This window comes from Cnephaeus nilssonii (assembly GCF_951640355.1).
Source record: "Cnephaeus nilssonii genome assembly, chromosome: 8".
NCBI lineage: Eukaryota > Metazoa > Chordata > Mammalia > Chiroptera > Vespertilionidae > Cnephaeus > Cnephaeus nilssonii.
In genome coordinates, this window is record NC_137079.1 from 13,878,957 (window position 1) to 13,900,422 (window position 21,466).

Sequence of the window (21,466 nt, forward strand, 5' to 3'; positions counted from 1 at the left end):
TTTTATTTCATTGTTTAAAGTATTAGAAATAGTAGTACATATGTCTCCTTTTTTCCCCATTGACCTTCCCCTGGCCTTCCCGAACTGCCAGCACATGCCCTCACTCCCACCCCCCAGTGTCTTGTGTCCACTGATTATGCTTATATGCATACAAGTCCTTAGGTTAATCTCTTACCTCCCCCCTCCGCTACCTCCCCAGCCTTCCCGCTGTAGTTTGACAGTCTGTTCGATGCTTCTCTGCCTCTGTATCTATCATTTTGTTCATCAGGTTATAATGTTCTTTATTATCCATAAATGAGTGAGATCATGTGGTATTTTTCTTTCACTCACTGGCTTATTTCACTTAGCATAATGCTCTCCAGTTCCATCCATGCTGTTGCAAATGCTAAGAATTCCTTCTTTTTATAGCAGCGTAGTATTCCATTGTGTAGATGTACCACAGTTTTCTAATCCACTCATCTGCTGATGGGCATTTAGGCTGTTCCCAAATCTTAGCTATGGTAAATTGTGCTGCTATGAACATATTTTAAAAATTTATCTTTATTGTTGAAAGTAGTACATATGTCCCCCTCTTTTTAAAAATTCTGTTATCTAAGTGCAGATATGCAGTGATTCACATATCTGTATATTATACTTGAATGTCTGCACATCTCCTACAATATAAATTTCAAATGCTTTGAATAGCATTTCAGACTCTTCAAGCCTTGGCTTCCATTTATACCTGTCCAGCCTCGCCTCATGTTAATCCCAACAGAATCCTGCAAATGCAAAAGGACCCACTACTTGACAGTCCCTGAACGCATTATATTTTCAGATGGTTGTACCACCTGGGGTTCTCCATTTGTCTTCCTTCCCCACCACCACCATCACCACCACCCCACAACACACACACACACACACACACACACACACACACACTCCATATTCCAGAACACAGCCTTCATCAACATGTCTAACTCCTCCTCATTAGTCAAGACTCAATTCAGTCAATTACCTAACTCTGAAACCTTTCCAGTTCTTACCATACAGAGGCATGGACATATCCTTATAGATCACAAAGTGAACCTACCTATACTTATCTTATTTTTGTTAGTTTTTATATATGTCTCCATCACTAAACAGAGTCTCTGAATAGGATATGCTTCAAATTTCCCCTAAAACTGTAAACACCTGCAAGAGTGCTAGTACACATTTGATAAAATTATCAATAAATAATCAAAACAGATAAAATACTATTAAAATTTCTTATATGCAAGTTGAATTTTTCCCCACTTTAAAATACAAAGAGAAAGAAAACAAGACATCCCTGTCCTCCTTGATCCGTCTGCCTTTAAGTCAATGCTTTGCTGAGGTGAACAATCTTACACCTACTCACTGACACATCAATACATTGGCCTCTACCTAATTACTCAAATTAACTATGTCTATGAGGTTCAAAATGTAGAATGTTCAAGAAATATTAAATAAGTTTAACATCGACTAAGATCTAAATATTTTTAACTTCCATAAAAACATTGAACAGTTATACTACTGTGTTTGATCACACTTCCCATAAATAGATTTTAAAAAATATATATTTTATTGATTTTTACAGAGAGGAAGGGAGAGGGATAGTTAGAAACATCGATGAGAGAGAAACATCGATCAGCTGCCTCCTGCACACTCCCTACTGGAGATGTGCCCACAACCAAGGTACATGCCCTTGACTGGAATCGAACCTGGGACCCTTCAGTCTGCAGGCCGACGCTCTATCCACTGAGCCAAACCAGTTAGAGCAAGTAGCTGTTTTTAACATTTTCTTGCAAAATATGGCCCCGTTAGTAGAGGGCAATCTACTTATACCACCTGTCTTCAGCTCTGATTCAGCACATCTGCTTACTCAGGTGATGTTCCCCTTCCTTCTTCTTCCCTTTCCTGGTTTTTCATCCTAAAACTAGATCCTCATTGAAGAGAGTCTCTTCTTAAATAAGAGGGATTTTTTGTTGTTGAGAATAGATAATGGTTCATGCTTCTTATAAATGTACTCTTTTAGGAGTTGTCCAAGAAAGAAAAGAAATCCTTTTTAAAAAAAATCCATTACCATTCCCTTCCCTAAAGAATATAATTGGAGTTGGAGGGGATGTAATTTAATTAAATCTCCCACACAATATGGCGTGTACAATATCCTGACAGTTGGTAACCAAAGGTGAACACTTCTAGTAAAAATTAGTTTGCTATCTCACCAGGTGGCCAATTTCATTTCAAAACTGCGATAATATTTTACATTCTTCCTTTTAGTGGGTACATGTTTACACATGTAACACCCATCTACTGGAACTACTTTTGCCCTCTGGAGCAAAAGTATTAACCATAAAAGATACGTTTAAAAATTCAGAGGGAACAACGACTAGCCTTTATCTTTCTAAGCTAAACCTGTCAAATTAGTACTTCCAACATCCCCCATGTGACACTGCTTTCACACTCTACGGTCCCTGTCAATCTCTGTCCATCTCTGCATTGGCTCTTGCTTTCAAATCTAAAGTGAATGGTATTCACTCTTTATTTTATTACAAAGTGACCATGAATTTATAACACACTTTAGAAAGTAATCCAAAATAGTACTGAATCCTATAATTATTGTGATTAAATACTAAATGTTTAATGCCCTACAATGAGCTTCAAGGGTCTGAAATGCTATTCACAACACTAAGTTTATATCTGTAAAGTGCTGAAAACAGCATCTTTCACATAGTAGTGGTAAACAAGTGTTTGACAAATAACATTAACTGATCCATTGTTTGTTATATTTATATTGATACATTTGTTTGTATGGAAAATAATACAATAATTAATAAATAAAATAATGCAAGAATAAAGTTTTGCATACTCACAACTGTAAACCTACTTTTGTCCCACCCTATGTAGGAAATGCGTATGATCACATGTAAGAATAGTTAACCTAGTCAATACTCGAGTTTTTAAAAACATTTTTACTTTCTTCAATATCAAATTGCCAAAAATTGAAATCTAAAAACCTGCCAAAAATTATACAGCACTATTACCAATCTGTAGTTAGAACCCAAATTAGGATCACTAAACCATTAGAAACAAGAGAAGAAATTCTAAAGCATCTTCAGAAAAAAAAAAAAAATTATCCTATTTTCCCAGCATGGGATGGAATGTAGTGCATGTGGCAGGGAAAGAGAAACCTCATCAGCAGTGACTACTCCTCCTACCAGAAATGTTCAAAGCCATTGACTTATTCAATTGATATTTCTAAATGCTCCCTGGCTAGAAGTCAGAAAATTTTGGGAATGTGAGGGAGTACATGTATCTTAGGATGTATCTTAATGCAGTATCATTGCCACCTTTTGTTTCATTCATAATTGTTTGCAACTAGTGTTTAAAATGACCTTGGGGGGATAATTCTTTAAAATTTTAGTTTAGTTTAGTAAGAATTTAACATAAGATCTACCCTCTTAATGAAATTTTAAGTCACCTGAATTATTGTTGACTATAGCTGCAATGTGGAATAGCACATTTCTAGAACTCATTCAACTTGCTTAACTGAAACTTCACAGCCGTTGATTAGCAGTAACTCCCCAATTCCCCACCTCAGTGCCCAGCAACTACCATTTCACTCTTTGATGCAATGAACTTAACTATTTTCCATACCTCATATAAGTGGAATCATGCCGTATTTTCTTTTCGTGACTGGCATTTTACTTAGCATAGTATTCTCAAGGTTTATTCATGTTGTCACATTTTCTTTCCTTTCTATGGCTGACTGTGCATACCCCATTTTCTTTGTCCAGTTATCAATTGATGGACACACACTGTTTCTGCATATTGGCTATTGGGAATAGTGCTGCAATGAACATGGGGTGCAGTTATCTTCTCAAAATGTTTATTTTAATTTTTTTTTGATAAATACCCAGAAGTGGAATCACTGGGTTATAAGGTAGTTCCATTTTTAATTTTTTTGAGGAACCTCCACACTGTTTCCCATAGTGGCTGCACCATATTGCATTCACATCAGCAGTATGCATTTCAACACATTAACAAGAAACCTTGTGGAAAAAAAATTTAAAAACAATCCCATTTACAACAGCACCAAAAATAACAAAATACTTACAAAACAAACAAACAAACAAACAAAAAAACAGCAACTAAGGAGGTGAAAGATTTGCATAATGAAAACTACAAAACATTGAATAACTTAAAGTAGACACAAACAAATGGAAAAAATCTTGTGTTCATGGACTGGAAGACTTAGTATTGTTAAATTGTCCATACTACCTAAAGTGATCTACAGAATCAGTGAAATCCCTATCAAAACCCCAATGGCATTCTTTTATAGAAATAGAAAAAAAAAACTCCCACAAAACTCTACAATTAATACAGAAGCACAGAAACCACGGTCAAATCAATCCTGAGAAGGTAAAGTAATATTGCTTGTCTTTCAAACATTATTACATTTAATTTCAAGAACCAGTAAAAACCTTAACTACAGCCTGTCAACTGTGTATGCCTTAAACCTATGAAGTAATATGTAAAAAAAGAGCAACTGTGAGAGGGTGGGTACACATTAGTTGTTACTTCTCATTTTAAACAGCATAAATATTTATGTCATTTATTAAACAAATAACTTTAATTAATAGGCGCTACCAATTTTAGTGGGGCAGCACAACCACCATATGTACATATTCTTCACAAAGAACTGACCTCCCTACCTGGGAGGAAATTCACCTAGGAGCTACAGACACAATGGGACAATCAGGGAGGAGGGCTCACCAATCCAGGCTCTCACACAGATCAACCCTGGTTTCAGTGGAGAGCAAGATTTCACAACCCTGTCAACCACATCCCAGCTAGTTTGGTCTCAAAACATGTCATACTATCTCAAAATTAAATTGTTATACTAAGTTATTAACAGTTTAGAAGCCACTGGAATTGTGGAATGTGTAGAATCTAAAATTAGGAAGAAAGATAAAAAAGGGTCAGGTTCTTCACCAAATAGTTCATAGTATTATTAAGTCTCCCATGTATTAATTTCATCATCTGTCCGGTGCATAAAGTTTCGCTAAGATGCTTTCTGGAGTCAGATTTCCAAAACGGCCTTGAGGGGAGCTGGGCAGCCCCTCTTCCTCAGCAAAACAGAAGGCGACTGGTGAAAATTATCAAGAACAATCCTTCTGACTCTCTGGAAGGTAAGGGCATGCAAAACTTGAGAAGCCTTTATTCAAGAGAATCCAAGGAATCTTGGTAAGAATAGCAGGAATCCATGGCATTTAAGCCAGAAATGCTTTGTTTTGCAGACTTTCTATTCTGGGCAAAGCATCTAAGAAGGAAGAGGAGACTCCTTCCCCTCACCCAGCCCCTGTTCATAGGCAGAAGGTGGGGGTTCCACTCTTGGAGGGGCAAGCTGAGAAGACTAGGGGCTACCATTTCCTCTAACTCCCACTCCTAGAGGGGAGATGTTGCTCAGGGAGAGACAGGCCGCCATCTATCTCCACCACCCCCAGCTCTAAGACAGTTCAGCAAAGGCTGTCAGGAAGAGAAGCAAGACAGGAGGAGAACCAGCAGCTCCACAGCACTGCCTGAGGTACTATGCAAAACAAGAGAGAGCATAATGGCAAACAACTGGAGAAAAAAATAGACACTAGAAACAGCAAGGAAAACAATGTACTCAGCATAAATCTAACTGAGGGATTCAGGGTAAGAAAAGGGCAAAAAGAGCCCTGCACAGATGACACGCACCCCTCACAGTCTGGAACACTGCACCTGCTCAGGAACAACTAGGAAAAGTGCCTGCCAGCTGCTAATCCCTGGCTAAATGCAGGGCAGATAGGAAAACTCCCAGATTCGAAGACATCCCTCAAACCTCACACAGATCACTGGAAAGCATGGAAGACTGAGTGGGTCTGGGCTCTTAATCACAACCTCTAACCAAAACCTGGCGATTCCTAGGGAGCCAGGCTTGAAAATAAAAACAAGGAGGAAAAAAACCTAAGCCTTAAAATCAGAGGTTGATCCCTGCAGGAAAAACAGATCACTGCAGAATTAATCCAGGCAAGCCACTACGCAAATAAAAAATTTAAAAGAAAAATTAAAAAGACAACTTTTGTGCTCAGTAACAGCAAATAAATAAAGATCCAAAGTATAATTACTTTTAAGTTTCAACAAGAAAAGAATACTAAGATCAGTCTCAAAATCTGAAACTGGTAATCATTTTCAGTTGCTATTATATTCATTTACAATTAATAATTATTTTTATACTAGAGGCCTGGTGCACGAAATTTGTGCACTGCGGGGGGGGGGAGGAGCCTCAGACCGGCCCTCTCGCAGTACAGGAGCCTCGGGGGATGTACGAATGATGGCTTAGGCCCACTCCCCTCGGAGAGCAGATCAGGGCTTCTGGCTGAGCAGCACTCCCTCTGTGGGAGTGCACTAACCACCAGGGGGCAGCGCTGTGTTGAGCATATGCCCCCTGGTGGTCAGTGCACATCATAGCGACCTGTCATTTTGCGTTCGGTCGATTTGCATATTAGCCTTTTATTATATAGGATTATATAGGATATAAATCATAAATTTCTGATTCACTTTTATAACCCTTTCCTAGATTTAAAATTCACATTAATCTAAGGTTTAAAGGTATCTTTTAAAAGTCTAAAATATGTATAATTTCTACCAAAAATATCTTCTATATATAAAACCCTAATATGCAAATAGACCGAACTGTGGAACAACCGAACCACCAGTCACTATGATGTGCGCTAATCACCAAGGGGCGCACAGAACATGGCAGGCGTTGGCAGCAGGTGGCAGAGCATGGAACATGACAGGTGTCGGCCACGGTGGGATGGTGGAGCAGGTGAGCGGGGGCACCAAACCAAGGCAGGGTGCCGGTCACTGTCACTGGGCTGAGCCTCTGGTGATTACCGAAAATCCTTCGCTCCTGTGCACCGTGGTCCTGCCCGGTGCTCATACCTGCTGCTGGCTCCGTTCGCACCCACTGCTGGGACTGGAGCTGTCACTTGCACTCACTGCCGGCACTCGGTGCTGGCCCTGATCGCTTGGCACCATCAGCAGGTGCAAGCAGCAGCTGCTGGGCCCCATTGCCCCTCAGGGGCTGCCGGCCCCACTTGCATCCACTGCTGGCGCCAGCCCCAACCGCTCCACGCCGTCAGCAGGTGCAAGCAGGGACAGCACCATCAGCACGTGTGAGCGGTGGCGGTGGGAGTAGGGCTGCAGGCAGACAGAGGACCGGGGGCGCAGAGGATGGGCAGAGACCTGCCCCTGTACCCACCACAGCCTCGCGGGCCACAGTTCCTTTCAAGGTGCACGAATTCGTGCACTGGGCCCCTTGTAAATTATATATTTGTAAAAGAAGTATGCCTCCAAGAAATTTAAATATATATATATTATTCTCATAATTAATGAAACAATATATGTATATGCATATATAATATATTTAACTTCTTAATATTTAAATTAGTTTCCATGAAGAGATTCCATTTCACTGAAAAAAAATGACAATTTTAAATAATCACTGCAAAATGAAATCAAATTATTATAGCTCAGTAAACTTTTAATAACATACTGGCCACTTTACAAGGGAGCCTCTGTCATCTTTAAAACTAAGTGTTAAAAATCAAACACATTGCTTCTCGGCCTTTTGGCTAAGATCAGGTGAAGTATCAAACACACAAAAAATGAACTTTACCAAACTCCTATTGTTTCCCAATACACAATATATTTATATACAAAAATATGTATACATATGCAGAAATTATTCAGTTGATTGAATATGTCCCATAAAATGTATACTTTAGATGACAGCACAGTATGTTTTTAAAAATGCTCATTGCTTTTGATTACTAAGCCTATAGTAAGTATAAAATTTTTCAAAACAACAAATCAAGGAAAATTTAAATAAGAACTAAATGCTCAGCAGGAAAAAAATCCCCAAAGTTAAACTACCTTTTCTCCTTCAAAAAAATCTTAACACATAATAACACCAGGATAGTTAGTTCCACAGCTGGAGACATCCCTTACAACTGTAAGTATGAGGTTAGACATGCTTATTAGCTTCTAATTGGCTGATCCCTCTAAATGTTTCCAAGTGATTTACACCTACATGAAAACCCATTTGAACACAAAGTGTAACATCTAGCTTAAAATAAAGTTTTACTGACCTACTTCTCTAAGGTGGTTACAGTAGACTGAATATTTGTGTCACCCCCAAATTCACATGTTGAAATCCTAACTCCCAATGTGATGGTACTGAGAGGTAGGGCCTTTGGGAGGTGATTAGGTCATGAGGGTGAACTGGATTAATGCCTTACGAAATGAACCCCAGAGTTCGCTTGCCCTTTATGCGCCCTGTAGGTTTAAATGAGAAATCAGTCATCTGCAACCTGGTAGAGGGTCCTCCAGAACCCGACTCTGCTGGCACCCGGATTGGACCTCCAGCCTCCAGAAATGAGAAAAATCAGTCACCCAGGCCATGGTGCTTTGTTGCAGCAGCCCAAACTGACTGAGACAAAGATGTAAACCCTCCCAAATTCTCAAGAGGATTGAGACAATGTTAGTTACAACATGAGCTCTAGCTCTTAGAGAAACAACTGTGAGTCAAAATCCTGAAGCAAGTTTTGAGAGGCAGTTTCCAGAAAAAATAATGAACACAGAAATTATTCTCCTGGAGTTAAGAGGCAGCTGAATGGTTTATAAGCCACATCTATTTTCCAGGCACACCTTACCCTACCTGCTCAACGAGGAAAAGAAGCTCCGGTTTTAAGAAAGGGCCTGAGCAGCCCTAGCCGGTTTGGCTCAGCAGACAGAGCCTTGGCCTGCGGACTGAAGGGTCCCGGGTTCCTTCCCGGTCAAGGGCACATGCCAGGGTTGCGGGCTCCATCCCCAGTGTGGGGCATGCAGGAGGCAGCTGATGAATGATTCTCTCTCATCATTGATGTTTCTATCGCTCTCTCCCTCTCCCTTCCTCTCTGAAATCAATAAAAAAAAAAAAAAAAAAAAAAGGGAAAAAGAAAAAGAAAGGACCTGAGCAAAAGAGACTACCTGATGACCTCTAACTGCCCGAGGGAAGAGGTGAGAGCAGGGCAGGGACAACTAAGCATAGAATAAAAGAAGTTGACCATGAGGGAAAGAATGATGCCTCCTATGCAATTTCCCCATTCTCATGAAGTATATTTATACTTATAATCATAGTTGTACCATTTTAGTAACAATAATGAGAAATGCAGCAGGTTAATCTCAAAAGATCTTGAGGGTGGTGGTGGAGGATGGAAGGATGGATGGAGGAAGCTATCAAGTGGCAAAAACTAACAAAAATTAAGAAGTGGATTAAGGATTTGAATGCCAGTTAGGCTCCCTTAACAAGAAAATGCTTAATTCCCCTTACTGTGTCCACCTAAGCCTGATAAAGGATTAAAAAAAAAAAAAAAAGACAGGAAAACTTCCAGGAACAAAATATCACCCCAAAGTGGCAATGGAAAAAGCTAAAATTACCTAAGGAAAGGATTAGCTTAGCCAGCTTCTTCGTTCTGTACCTGTACTATGAAGATAAGTGTGTATTTCACCAATTTGAATTTATTTATATATATTAAATTCTGTATTACCTTCTTAATCAAAGCTGAAAAAGTGATAAATGGATTTCATATTTATCAAAACTCCTTTAATTAAAAATGACATAAGCCTGGTTCAATCTAGCATGGTTGAAAAGGAACTGTATATGAACATACAACAGGGAAGGAAGGAGGGAGACCTGGTTTCAGGGATGACTGGATCCAAGAGCTTGATTTATTTTCTGAATCAGTGGCACCTAGAACAAAGACTGACATAGAGTCAGTACTCAAATATTTACTGAAAATCTCTTTGTTTATCTGCTTAGCTTCTGTACATCAGAGTTTTTCATGCCAGAAGTGATAGGCAACCTAAAATCACATCCTTCCAATTTCATGCGCCAATTAGCAGTAAGATAACCTTGCTGCTGGTTCCACTTAGAAAAATCCCAATGAATGACTCAGTCACTTGCCTCACCGTGTACCAAATGTGACAAGTGGGATACGCAGTTCGAGTAGCCTGGCCTGGTAACAGACTTACCTGTGTGGTCATAAAGGAGGAGCTGTTAAGAAAAAAACGAAGAGGGAAAGGAGGGGAGGCCTACAGAGAACACAGATGGTAAGTACTCCTGCACCTCTATTTAATGTGACCTTCCTTACCAGCAACCGAACACAAACAAGCCACTCAACTCGGCAATTTAATCAAAGGTTTCAGCCACAGTAGATCCTCCTTATCTAAGTATTCAATATGTGCCCAGCAAAAATACAAAGATGCATAGAGAGGCAAAAGCTATTTATGTTATATTCACTAATGTCCAACCACTTATGAAAGTAATACCTATGCAGACATCCATTCTTATTTCACCCAAGCATCTATCCCTACACACCATGTCACACTATTTTTTGGTCATTCTTACCTTTAACTGCAACCTCATAAATAGCAAAGGTTTTAAACAATTTTATTTTTTTAAACTGATACAGGAGAACTACTCAAATTATATGCCAAACCAAAGACAAATGAGGACCTGTGAGAATTATTACAATTAACATATGAAAAGAGAAAGACAAAATGGCATTAGGTACTTCAAAAAAGAATGATATAAATCTGCAAGAACTAAAAGATGCCCACTGAAAAAACTGGTAAGCCTAAGGATATTTTTGTGAAAATGACCTCCAGAATTATGCTCCAAAGGTCAAGTACTGAAGATGTCCATCATGCTATAATATGGTTTTATTGACAAAAATCACAACAAAAACATCACTTATTCATTCATTATTCTTTCTAACAGATTATGACTACTTGCAACTAAAAGTTAAATTTTAGCATATGAGCAACTGACTGAAATTTTATCATTTTGACTTAATTTTATATAAATGACCTCAAAGCTTTTTTTTCATTTCTGTGAAATACTGTTCATCATTTTAACTAGATTCATACACTGGCCTCTTTCCAAGTACTATTTATTTGAGTTAAAGGGGGGGGGGGGAGGGTGAGCTTGTACATTTCAGAAATGTTTGCTACTACTCTAAGTATTAAAAAAAAATACTTAAGTATCTAATCTGAGCAATACACTGGACTAAGTTCTAAGGGAGATTTGAAGATGAATAATATAAAGGACATTATGCTAATATTTGAGAGGATAAAAAATGTGCTATGAAGACATCCAGAGAGTGATTGATGGTGAATAATTAAAAGAAAACAACAATAAGAGAATATTTTTAATTAAAAATTTTAACTTCTGTGCTCCTTTGAAAATAAAGCTCTTCCTACTGCCATAGTGTTTTCCACTCTTTCCTTAAAATGAAAGATAAGGTGTGAAAATTGAAAGCCATCTTTGATCTAGCTCAACTCTGATTTTTTTTAGCTAACAAAGTATTGTCACAGAAAGATGGATGGCTTGGCTTAACCAAGAGGACAGAGTCAAAAGATAAAGCAGCTATGACTAGAACCTTTGTTGTGGATCCCCAATTGGCTGAGCCAAGAGCAGATTCATTAAAGCCCCTGCTGGTAGCCATTACTAACTGAAGACCAAAAGAGGACACGATCCGAATTAAAAGAAACTATGATGCATGCTACAACTTTCAGGAAAATGTATCTCTTGTGAGGCAAGGTAAACAAGTACATATGCCTACACTGAGGCATACCTGATGGGAAAAGAGGCCAATATTTGAGTCACAGCTCTGTCCCTTACCAACTGTGCCACCTTGAACTTTGTGCGGTTCTCTCATCTTGAAGAGATAATAATACCACTTATTCAAAAATAATTCTATAAAAAATAAATTAGATAATGCTGTGGTTTTAAAGCTATGTTCCTCGAGACACCAGCCACTGAGACTTGCTTCTGAGCTCTAGAAACATTTTAAATCTGTTGGAAATATGCCAGTAATCAAACTGCTGCATCCCATAAGAGAGAGGGTATACTATTAAAGAATAGCTACTGAATTCCACACAAGTCTAGACCTTGCAAGAAGTAGATTACATGAGCATACTGTTCTAAATATGCAAACAGCAGCTATATTTGATAATGTAGAGGGAAGCAAATGAGGATGCATACCAATGAGTTAGTTCAGAGGCTGAGATAGTGATTTCTTAATAGGTGATGGACAAAATGTTAGGAGTCGGTTTTCTTTGTAAACTATATTCATAAACATAAATACAAGGAACACATACTGCTCTAAATCAAGTGTGTAAATACACAGAAAGAGATGAGACTTGTTTTAGTATTTAGTTTTATCAACTCTAATTATGAAGAGTAAACCAGACTATAGTACTGTAGCAAAAAAATAGGGGCAGCTTAGAACATCACTGGGGAGACAGGAAAACCAAAGGTAAGGAAAGCAGCTACCCACAATCTCAGCATGCATCACCAAAGCAGGTGATTCTCAAGAGCTTGCCTGGACCTCTTACAGTTCTTAAAGACTTCCACCAAGTATCTTGGTCTACAGCTGCTGGGTAGTTGTGATAGGCTAAACAATGTCCCACCCCACCCCACCCCACGTATTTTTTAATATATATTTTATTGATTTTTTACAGAGAGGAAGGGAGAGGGATAGAGAGTTAGAAATATCTATGAGAGAGAAACATCGATCAGCTGCCTCCTGCACAGCACCTACTGGGGATGTGCCTGCAACCAAGGCACATGCCCTTGACCGGAATCAAACCTGGGACCCTTGAGTCCGCAGGCCAACACACTATCCACTGAGCCAAATCAGTCAGGGCCCACCCCACATATTCACATCCTAATCCCCAGAAATTTGGAGCATATTACAGTACATGCTAAAAGAAACTGTGTACATGTGACTAAAGATCTTGAAATAAGATTAGCCTACATTAGCCAAGTGGGGTTTCAGAGAGGGAGGATCAGTCAATAGTAGATGTGAGGATGCAGCAAGAGGCTGGAGTGATGCAGGTAAGGAATCAGGAAGAACGGAGGCAGCCTCTCGAAGTTGAAAAAGACAAGGAACTTCCACAAGGAACCAGCCTTGCAGACCCCTTGACTTTAGCCCAGTGAGGCTGATTTTAGACTTTTGATCTCTAAAGGGAGGATAAATGTGCAGTTTTAAGCCAGTACATCTGTTGTAACTTGTTACAGCAACCACAGAAAACTAATACCGTGACCTCCTGAATCTACCTCTCCTATTTCTGAAGAGCCGTGGCTTTCTCCTCCTTTCCTGCCTCAGGGGCACCTGGCCCAGACCCTCACAGGGAAGCTGGTGATGAGTCGATGCAGAAGAGTCCTCTGAGCAGGTGGCAGTAGACCAGGCAAATCTTTATGGGCCAGGCTGGAGATGCCTGGAATCCCTTCCAGTCACATGCCATTGCCCAGAACTCGGTCCCAGGGCCCTACATGAATGTGGAGGAAGCTGGGAGTGCAGTCTAGCTTGTGTCTATGAAGAAGAAAAAACTGATGTAGTAAACAACTGTGGCACACCATCAAAGAATGTAGAAAAAAATATAATAAAGTCTGATAAAAAATATTAAAGCCACAGCCGGAAAGCAACAGAAGTAGCTCTCTAGAAGCTGCTGACAAATATGTCCAATCACTGTGAATGCACTAACAGAAGTGGCTATTAAAAAGATGTATGCATCTTTAAAACCACTATAGAATAATGCCATATAAAGTGTCAATTTTATTATGGCATTATCTTTAAATCTTACACTATTCAGACTTAGTAATGAGAATGTAGACAATGGATTTCATAATTTACTTTTTATACTATCAGTCTGTTGGCAGGAGAATGAAGAAGGTAAGGTACTACAAAGAATATTTTAAATGAGACAAGAAATCAATTTTTATTTTAGCTGATAGAGAAATGTCAACTCAAAAACAATATAGTTGTCTCAACTTAGGTATGCTCCTAATGTTCTCTATAATATTAGTAAGGACAATTTGGAAATGTAGGGTTCACTGCTGTGAGGCTTACAAAGATCCATAAAAATGAAAAAACATCTGAACTTACTATTCAGAATAAATAATTTTGCTATTTTGAAACTGCAAGTAAATATCTGATAAAAGAATGGTAGTGGTTTATATTATAATGGGTGGGAGGAGAGAGCATTTCTATAAAATTCTTAATTCCTTTTTAATGTATAATTGCTAGTTTCCCCTGTGAAAAAGAAAATATATATTACTATTCCAAACTTCTTTATCAGTTTAATTAGTATCCTGAGAAAAGCTGGTTCGTGGGTTGATGCTCAATCACTGAGCCACACTGGCCAGGCACATGCCTGGGTTGTGGGCTCAATCCCCAGTAGGAGGCATGCAGGAGGCCACCAATGGATGATTCTCTCTCATCATTGATGTTTCTCTCTCTCTCTCTCCTGCTCCTTTCCTCTGTCTGAAATCAATAAAAACATATTTTAAAATAATAAAATAATTCTTATCATTTCTAACTACTTATTTTTGTGAATAATTATTTCTCAGTACTATGCAATTTCAGAGTGATTAGCTTTATACACTATCATACCTGTTTATGTTGAACTTTGTAAACCACCATTTAAATATATATATATATATATAAATCTAAAAAATGTGAGCTTAACCAATTTAGGAGTTAGAATTCTAAAATAATCCCCAATGACCCTTAAATAATTCCCTCTCGGTGAGCATGGACAAGATTGTAAATGTGTCAGAATAACACTCCCATAATTATGTTACCTTATATGCCAAAGATCTGCAGATGTCAAGTCCCTAATCAGTTGAGCTATTCAAAAGGGGAATTATATTGGGTGGACCCAACATAATCAGGTGGGCCTAACCTAATGGGCATTTTCAAAGCAATTAAAAATGTCAGAGAGGCGATCCTGCTGGCCGGGAAGGAAGCAAATAGCCATGTTTTAAACTGCCTATGGAGCGTGGCTCAAAGGGCCTAGAGAGCATAGACAGCAATAAAATACGAAACCTGGTCCTATGGCTGCCAGAAACTAAATTATGCCACAACCCGAATGAGCTGTAATGTGGACCTAGAGGTCCAAATGAGAATCAGCCTAGCCACACCTTACTTTCAGCCTGTGAGGCCCTGAATGGATAACCTAGCTAGGCCATGCTTCTGACCTATAGAAATTAGGAGATTTTTAAAAAAGTAGGGGAGGGTGGTGGTGTTATTGGAGTTATTTTAAGTCACTACATTTGCAATAATTTGTTATGCATTGATAGAAAACTAACATACAGACCATCTTTGCATTTATATCCCATTTCTTAAATGCTCATATAGATTATTCATCTTAAAAGGAGCATATAAGAGTGATGGAAAGATCAATTGCTAAGCAGTTCTATTACTAGCTATATATACCACACTCTCTAAGAGATGAGATTATTTTAGACCAGGACATTTTATGTACAATCTACAAACAATATCTCAGAAGAAATCCATGAGACTACAGTGGTTGGTAAAATCACCGCAGTTCTTAACTTCAGGCAGTAATTCTGTAATGACACCTTGATTATAAGAAAATGCTTGGAAGAGCTTTTCTCTTCAAAAATCTCTGAAGCCAGAGACTCCTGCCTCATGGTTAACTCTGTTGTTTTTCCAGTTGCTTCTTAGGCATAAAAGCTTACTGAAAAGTTTATTATTACCTCTATTTGTTAACGGTTTTGATCATTTATATGCCAGAATCATACAGTATTAATATATTTTTAATCAGAGAACTATGAATTATTTAAATTCATACTGGCTTATATCTTATAAAATGATCCACAGCTGAAACAGTCTATAAGAATAGCTAATGCTGATACTGCTAAACAAAAGGCTGCAATTTGTAAAATATCATGTTACCAAATTTCTACCAGATCCTTTAAACAGAAGCAATATTCCATACATCTATGAAATACTGCAAAGGCAAAAAGTTTATCTGATTCATAAAAATGTCATAACATCAGAAAATTGGTTTGAGACCTTGAAAGTAAGGTATAAAAAAAATGAAGGTTACCATTAACTGCCTACCAATTTCTCATTTTAAGACTGCAATACTGTCATCATATCAAAGGGGAAAACTTACGTAAAACTTTCAGAATCACAACTAACTCCTTATGTATTACATATCTGTGATGAGTGTTCACTCCCTTAATCTCTTCCTCAGACCCCAGAGCTCCTAAAATGGAAACCATTCTCCTTAATTTTCAGTTGGGGATGAGGGTAGAGTTAGCACCCTCTTACTTCTGTGTCCTCCCATAAAAACTCCTGCTCCTTTAGCAGTCATACCTTAAAAACACAACATTGTCTAAACTAGTTTAGACACTGCTGTCTAATGAACTCTTGGTCACGACCCTTCACCCTCCCATTATTCTGAGTATTGAATAAAGTCCATATAAACCATCTTACTTACACCTACCCTTTCAGCTCCATGTCCCCATCAGTTCCAACAGTAACGTCAACACCACCTCAGCCACCCACTCCCAGGGTCTCATCTGTACTAACAATGGCCGCAAATTCACATTGTGCTCTAGAGAAAGAAGCACAGAGATCCAGCCATGTGAGCACTGAGGAGGAATCCCCATCCGAAACAGGAGGAAGGGGTAACCTGTCTGAGCTGATGTTGGAGGGAAGCATGTATGAGTGGTGAGATATGAAACAGGAGAGTTACACAAAGGCTCACTCAGGAAAAGCACTTAGAAAGCAAGCAAAGAACTTGGATTGCACCCGATAGGCAGTTCAACCATATTTAAACAGTACTCCTCAAAGACAGCACTGGTCAGAGAAGTCGCAGGGGGTATCCTTAACTGAGGTGGGGGAACAGGTGGTGCAAAAAAAGTCACGAGGAGTAAAGGCTTAAGACTAAGTGAAATGTGCCCACATTGTTGGCTTTGGCAAACAGATGCGTAAAAATGCTTTAGCTAGTGTTAGTAACTGTAGGAGGCACAATTTGGAAGGGGGGTAAAGATGAAACAGAAACTTACTTTAATACTTTCTTAATCCATGTAACTGATCATTTTCTTAAAGAAAGGATAAATTATTATAATAGCTGCTTTTGATGATGGCAAAGTCAGTAAGTCCACTGGAAATAATTACAGAATTTGAGCTCTTTTTATATTATCAGAAGTGGCCATTACAGATTAAAACAATTCTAAATGAAGTTGATTAGGTGATAAGTGTTAATGACATAAGAAATAGAAACACCATCAAAATAAAGAAACTCCATGACATACCAGAAGAGCAAATGACATACCACTAAGAGGCTAGTCTCCCACAGTCATATGACAACATGAATAAGGACTCAAAAATTAGTTTCTAATGACTGCATTCAACATAATTAAGGAAAGTGACTATAAAAATCTCTAGTCAATTATCTTTGCCTGTTCACTTATTTCTCTTGACTATATTCTTAGAGAATATAACAAAACTAATTATTTTTTAATGAATGTAAGTATCTCCATCAAGAAACACACACACACACACACACACACACACACACACACACACACATCCATACATGCCACCAATTCTTTCATGATGCAAAGTGTCCTACTGGGAAGTTCTCAAACAATGCAAGAGCTTGGAATTCTCACTGTTTTATAATAAAACTAGAGGCCCGGTGCACAAAATTCATGCACTGCAGGTGGTCCCTCAGCCCGTCCTGCGCCCTCTCGCAGTCTGGGACCCCTCGCTCCTTACTGCCCACCTACAGCAGAGGTGGGAGAGGCTCCTGCCACCGCTGCTGCACTCGCCAGCCATGAGCCCAGCTTCTGGCTGAGTTGCAGTCCCCCTGTGGGAGTGTACTGTCCACCACAGGGCAGCCATTGGGGGATGTCTGACTGATGGTTTAGGCCCGCTCCTTGCAGAGTGGGACATCCTTAGCGCTGCTGTGGAGACAGGAGAGGCTCCGCCACCGCCTTTGCGCTCGCCAGCAGTGAGCCCGGCTTCTGGCTGAGCGGCGCTCCCCTGTGGGAGCGCACTGACCACCAGGGGGTAGCTCCCGCGTTGAGAGTCTGTCCCCTGGTGGTCAGTACACGTCATAGCGACCAGTCGTTCCACCGTTCAGTCGATTTGCATATTAGGGTTTTATTATATAGGATACTAGACAATTTATTCCAGTAACTACATAATTTATAATTATTATATAGTCAGTGTATTTAGCAAAATAATTAATTTTTAAGAGTATTATCACATTTTAGGACCTCATCATGTATAATGCTTTCATTTAAATGCGGAACATATAATAATAGCTACCAATTATTAATCATCATGTTCTACACATTGCACTAAGCACTTTAGATAGTCTTATATCTGTATTTTAAAGCAGAGAATCTAAAAATCAGGAAAGTAAGGTGGTTTGTCTCATGTCATACAATTAGACAGGAGCTGATCTGTAACTGAACCATCTGTTTGACTCAACAACCTATGGTGATAACTGTTACTGTCATAACTATTTCTTCCTTAAAAGTGACTAAGGTCCGCCTGGCCAATGTTGCTCAGTGGTTGAGTGTTGACCTATGAACCAGGAGGTCATGGTTCGATTGCCAATCAGGGCACATGGCTGGGTTGTGGGCTCAATCCCCCTCCCCGCCATGTGGGGCATGCAGGAGGCAGCCGATGGATGATTCTCTCTCATTATTGATGTTTCTATCTCTCTGAAATCAATAAAAATATATTAAATAAATAAATGTGACTAAGGTCCATTCTTGATTCCAGGTTCAACGTCAGACTTCAATTTGGCTTCCCCAGAAAAAAGGAATACATCATTCATAAGTCAGTAATACATAATGTAGTAAATTAAATTCTAACTGCCTTACTTTCTGGTTCAATGGTGTCAAACCTCACACTGGCATGCGGTTCTAAACTCAGCAGAGACATATGCTCAAAAAAGTACCTCATCGGTAACCAACCATTTCCCAACATTTCCAATAAAGAATGTTTTTCTTCCTCTATTGGAAGAGATCAGTTTTTTAACCGAGTACCAGATAGAGAACTGAACAAGATTTCAGAGATATGGGTGCTCATTGAGTATTACAACATCAACTATTTAAGTTATTTTGCTCTTCTTTACCCTTAAATAAAACAGGCGCATTCTGCAATACCTGCATATAATACAGGCATACCTCAGAGATATTGTTTGGTTCCGGATTACTGCAACAAAGCACATCCTAAACTTTTTGCTGGTGGAGGGGCTTGCCCTCAATTTGTAAAAAATGCAACATCTGTGAAGTGCAATAAAATGAGGTATGCCTGTATTAGACTCTCCTGCCTAAAAGAAATAAAAGCAGTTTTGGAAGACAACTTTTTTTAATCCTCAACAATTTTCTCCCTAATTTTTCATTTAAAAATATTTTAATTGAGATGTTATTGTAATGTATAACTATGATAGATTAACAAAGTTTTTCACATAAGTACGCATAATTGCAGATGCTAAGATGTTTTGCGGATGTGCACTTTTTTAGGCCTCTTTTAAAGGTTTTCTTTCAACTGAAAATTACTGTGATCACAGTGTTCTTTCTAGGAGATAAAACAGAATTTCCTCATCGTTTAATTGTTGTCTGCTGTGGTAATCGCCCCCCAAAAATACTACTTTCTTAAGACAGACTATGAAATCTAAAACTCTTGGACCATGGTATATAAATACCAAATGCTAGGAGCCATATCTTTAATTTATATGTAAGTACAGTTTTAATTTAACAATGGTTCTTTTCTAAACCTCTCACCAGAACTCCACCAAGAATTTTATATGGCCCACTTTCATGTTAAAATAAAAAAGTTAAAGGGAATAAAGAGGAACAACTGTAATAATCTGAATAAATAGCAACTTGAATCAATTATTTTCTGTGTGTGGCTTTTTGTTTGTCTGTCTTTCACTCTCTCTACCCCGCTATCAAGGAAGTTGTGTAATATTTGAAACCCGAATTATCTTTTGAGCCACGTGTGTCAAACTTCACCAGGAAAAACCATCTTGAATTATACAAAGAAGATACTCTTACTACAATGATGTACAATTGAGAGGCCTTACTGGCATTTCCAAAATAAACATTTGTCTGATCCTGCTAGATCCCAGGGAAAGACGGATTACTGAAATTTGCAAATAACTCCACTATAAATAAAATCAGCAACTTCGACCCTCACCCTTATCCAAGTTAGTAGAGGCCTAAGACTGGAATCAGGTGACCCGACCTTTACAAATATATCTGCATAAATGTGAGGTCACTCTCACAATTACACATGGAGTTCAACATACAAAAATAAAAAATAAATAAACAAACATACAGCTATAAAAATGTATAAGGAAGACTGCAGAAGAGCATGCACTCTCCATAGGCTCTGTGGCCTCCAGAAAGGGGAAAGGAAGGGAGCAGGGACAGAGGCACAGACACTCCCAAAGGGTATTTCACACCCAAACCCTCAGGTGCATGACTCCAGGGCCTCAAGGTCCTGCTCCAATTTAGGGTCAAACGCGCCCGGGTCTGAAAGGTGTGAGATGCTCAGGGTCCACGGAGGCTTCCTCTTCCGAGAACGCCCAGGGCGAACCCCACCTGGGAGACCAGGGGACCCCAAGGCCTCGCCCCAGGGCTTCCCGCCCCCTCGGCCCGCCCCAAGGCCAACAGCACCCAGGCCTGGCGGCTGGGTTGCCTAGCAACGCGCCCGCCCAGGGAGTCCGTTCTACCTCTTTCTTCTTCTGTCCGCCCCCGAGCTGGATGCACAGGAGCAGCAGGAGGAGGAGGAAGGGGAAGCTCCCGGCGGGCAGGTGCCACAGCCGCCGCCCCGCCGGCCTGCGGCGTGAAGGAGCGCCCCTGGCACCCATCGCCGCGGGGTGTCTCCTCCACGCTCGGTAGCCGTGCGCGCCCAGCTCCGACCGGCGCCCGACACCGGCCACGCTAGCCGCCGCCGCCGCGAGCCTCCCGCCCGTGCCCTCCTGGGTGCCTGCGGCGTCGCCGGGGACCCGTGCGGCGGCCGCGGACGCGGAGGAGGAGGGAACTGACGGAGCATCCGGGTCGCGGGGAGAGGGGCCTGGGACGCCGGGGATGGGGCAGGAAGTGGGCGTGGCCAGGGAGCGGGAGCCCGCGCCCCGCGGTTGCCGTGGAGACCCGCGCGGCGGGGCGGCGTGCATCTCCCGCTCCTGCCGCTGAGGCCAACACTAGTCCGAGGAAGACGCCGGGGCCCGTGCGGCCAACACTACCTGGATCCACATCAGACCCGTCTCCTCGGATGGAGTGGAAGAGCTCTGAGGAATTAGGACCTGGCCACTCTAGTCAAAGGCGCAGTGCAGGCTCCTTGGGTGCATTTTTAGGGACGCGGCTGTGGCTCACCCACGGAGCCCTCTGAACCCCTCTGACATAATCCCCAGCACCTGGAGGCATAGAAGCCGCCCACAACCGCACAGCCCTTCCTTGCACCTGCAAATGAGGAGCAAATCTGCACACCTTTCTTTAGTTCTTTCATGAAGCATTCATGGAGCACCCAACTGCAGGTACTAGACACTT

General features: G+C 40.3%; 1 protein-coding gene across 1 annotated transcript in view; it reads right to left on the bottom strand.

The window, feature by feature from the left end:
• TUSC3 (tumor suppressor candidate 3) overlaps nt 1-20,952 on the bottom strand; it is a 115,875-nt gene extending 94,923 nt beyond the window's left edge. The window contains exon 1 of the mRNA XM_079779415.1: nt 20,650-20,952. Coding sequence (XP_079635541.1) covers nt 20,650-20,787 — 138 coding nt within the window. The 5' untranslated portion in view covers nt 20,788-20,952. The remainder of the gene's footprint in view (nt 1-20,649) is intronic.
• Between the last annotated feature and the right edge of the window lie 514 nt (nt 20,953-21,466).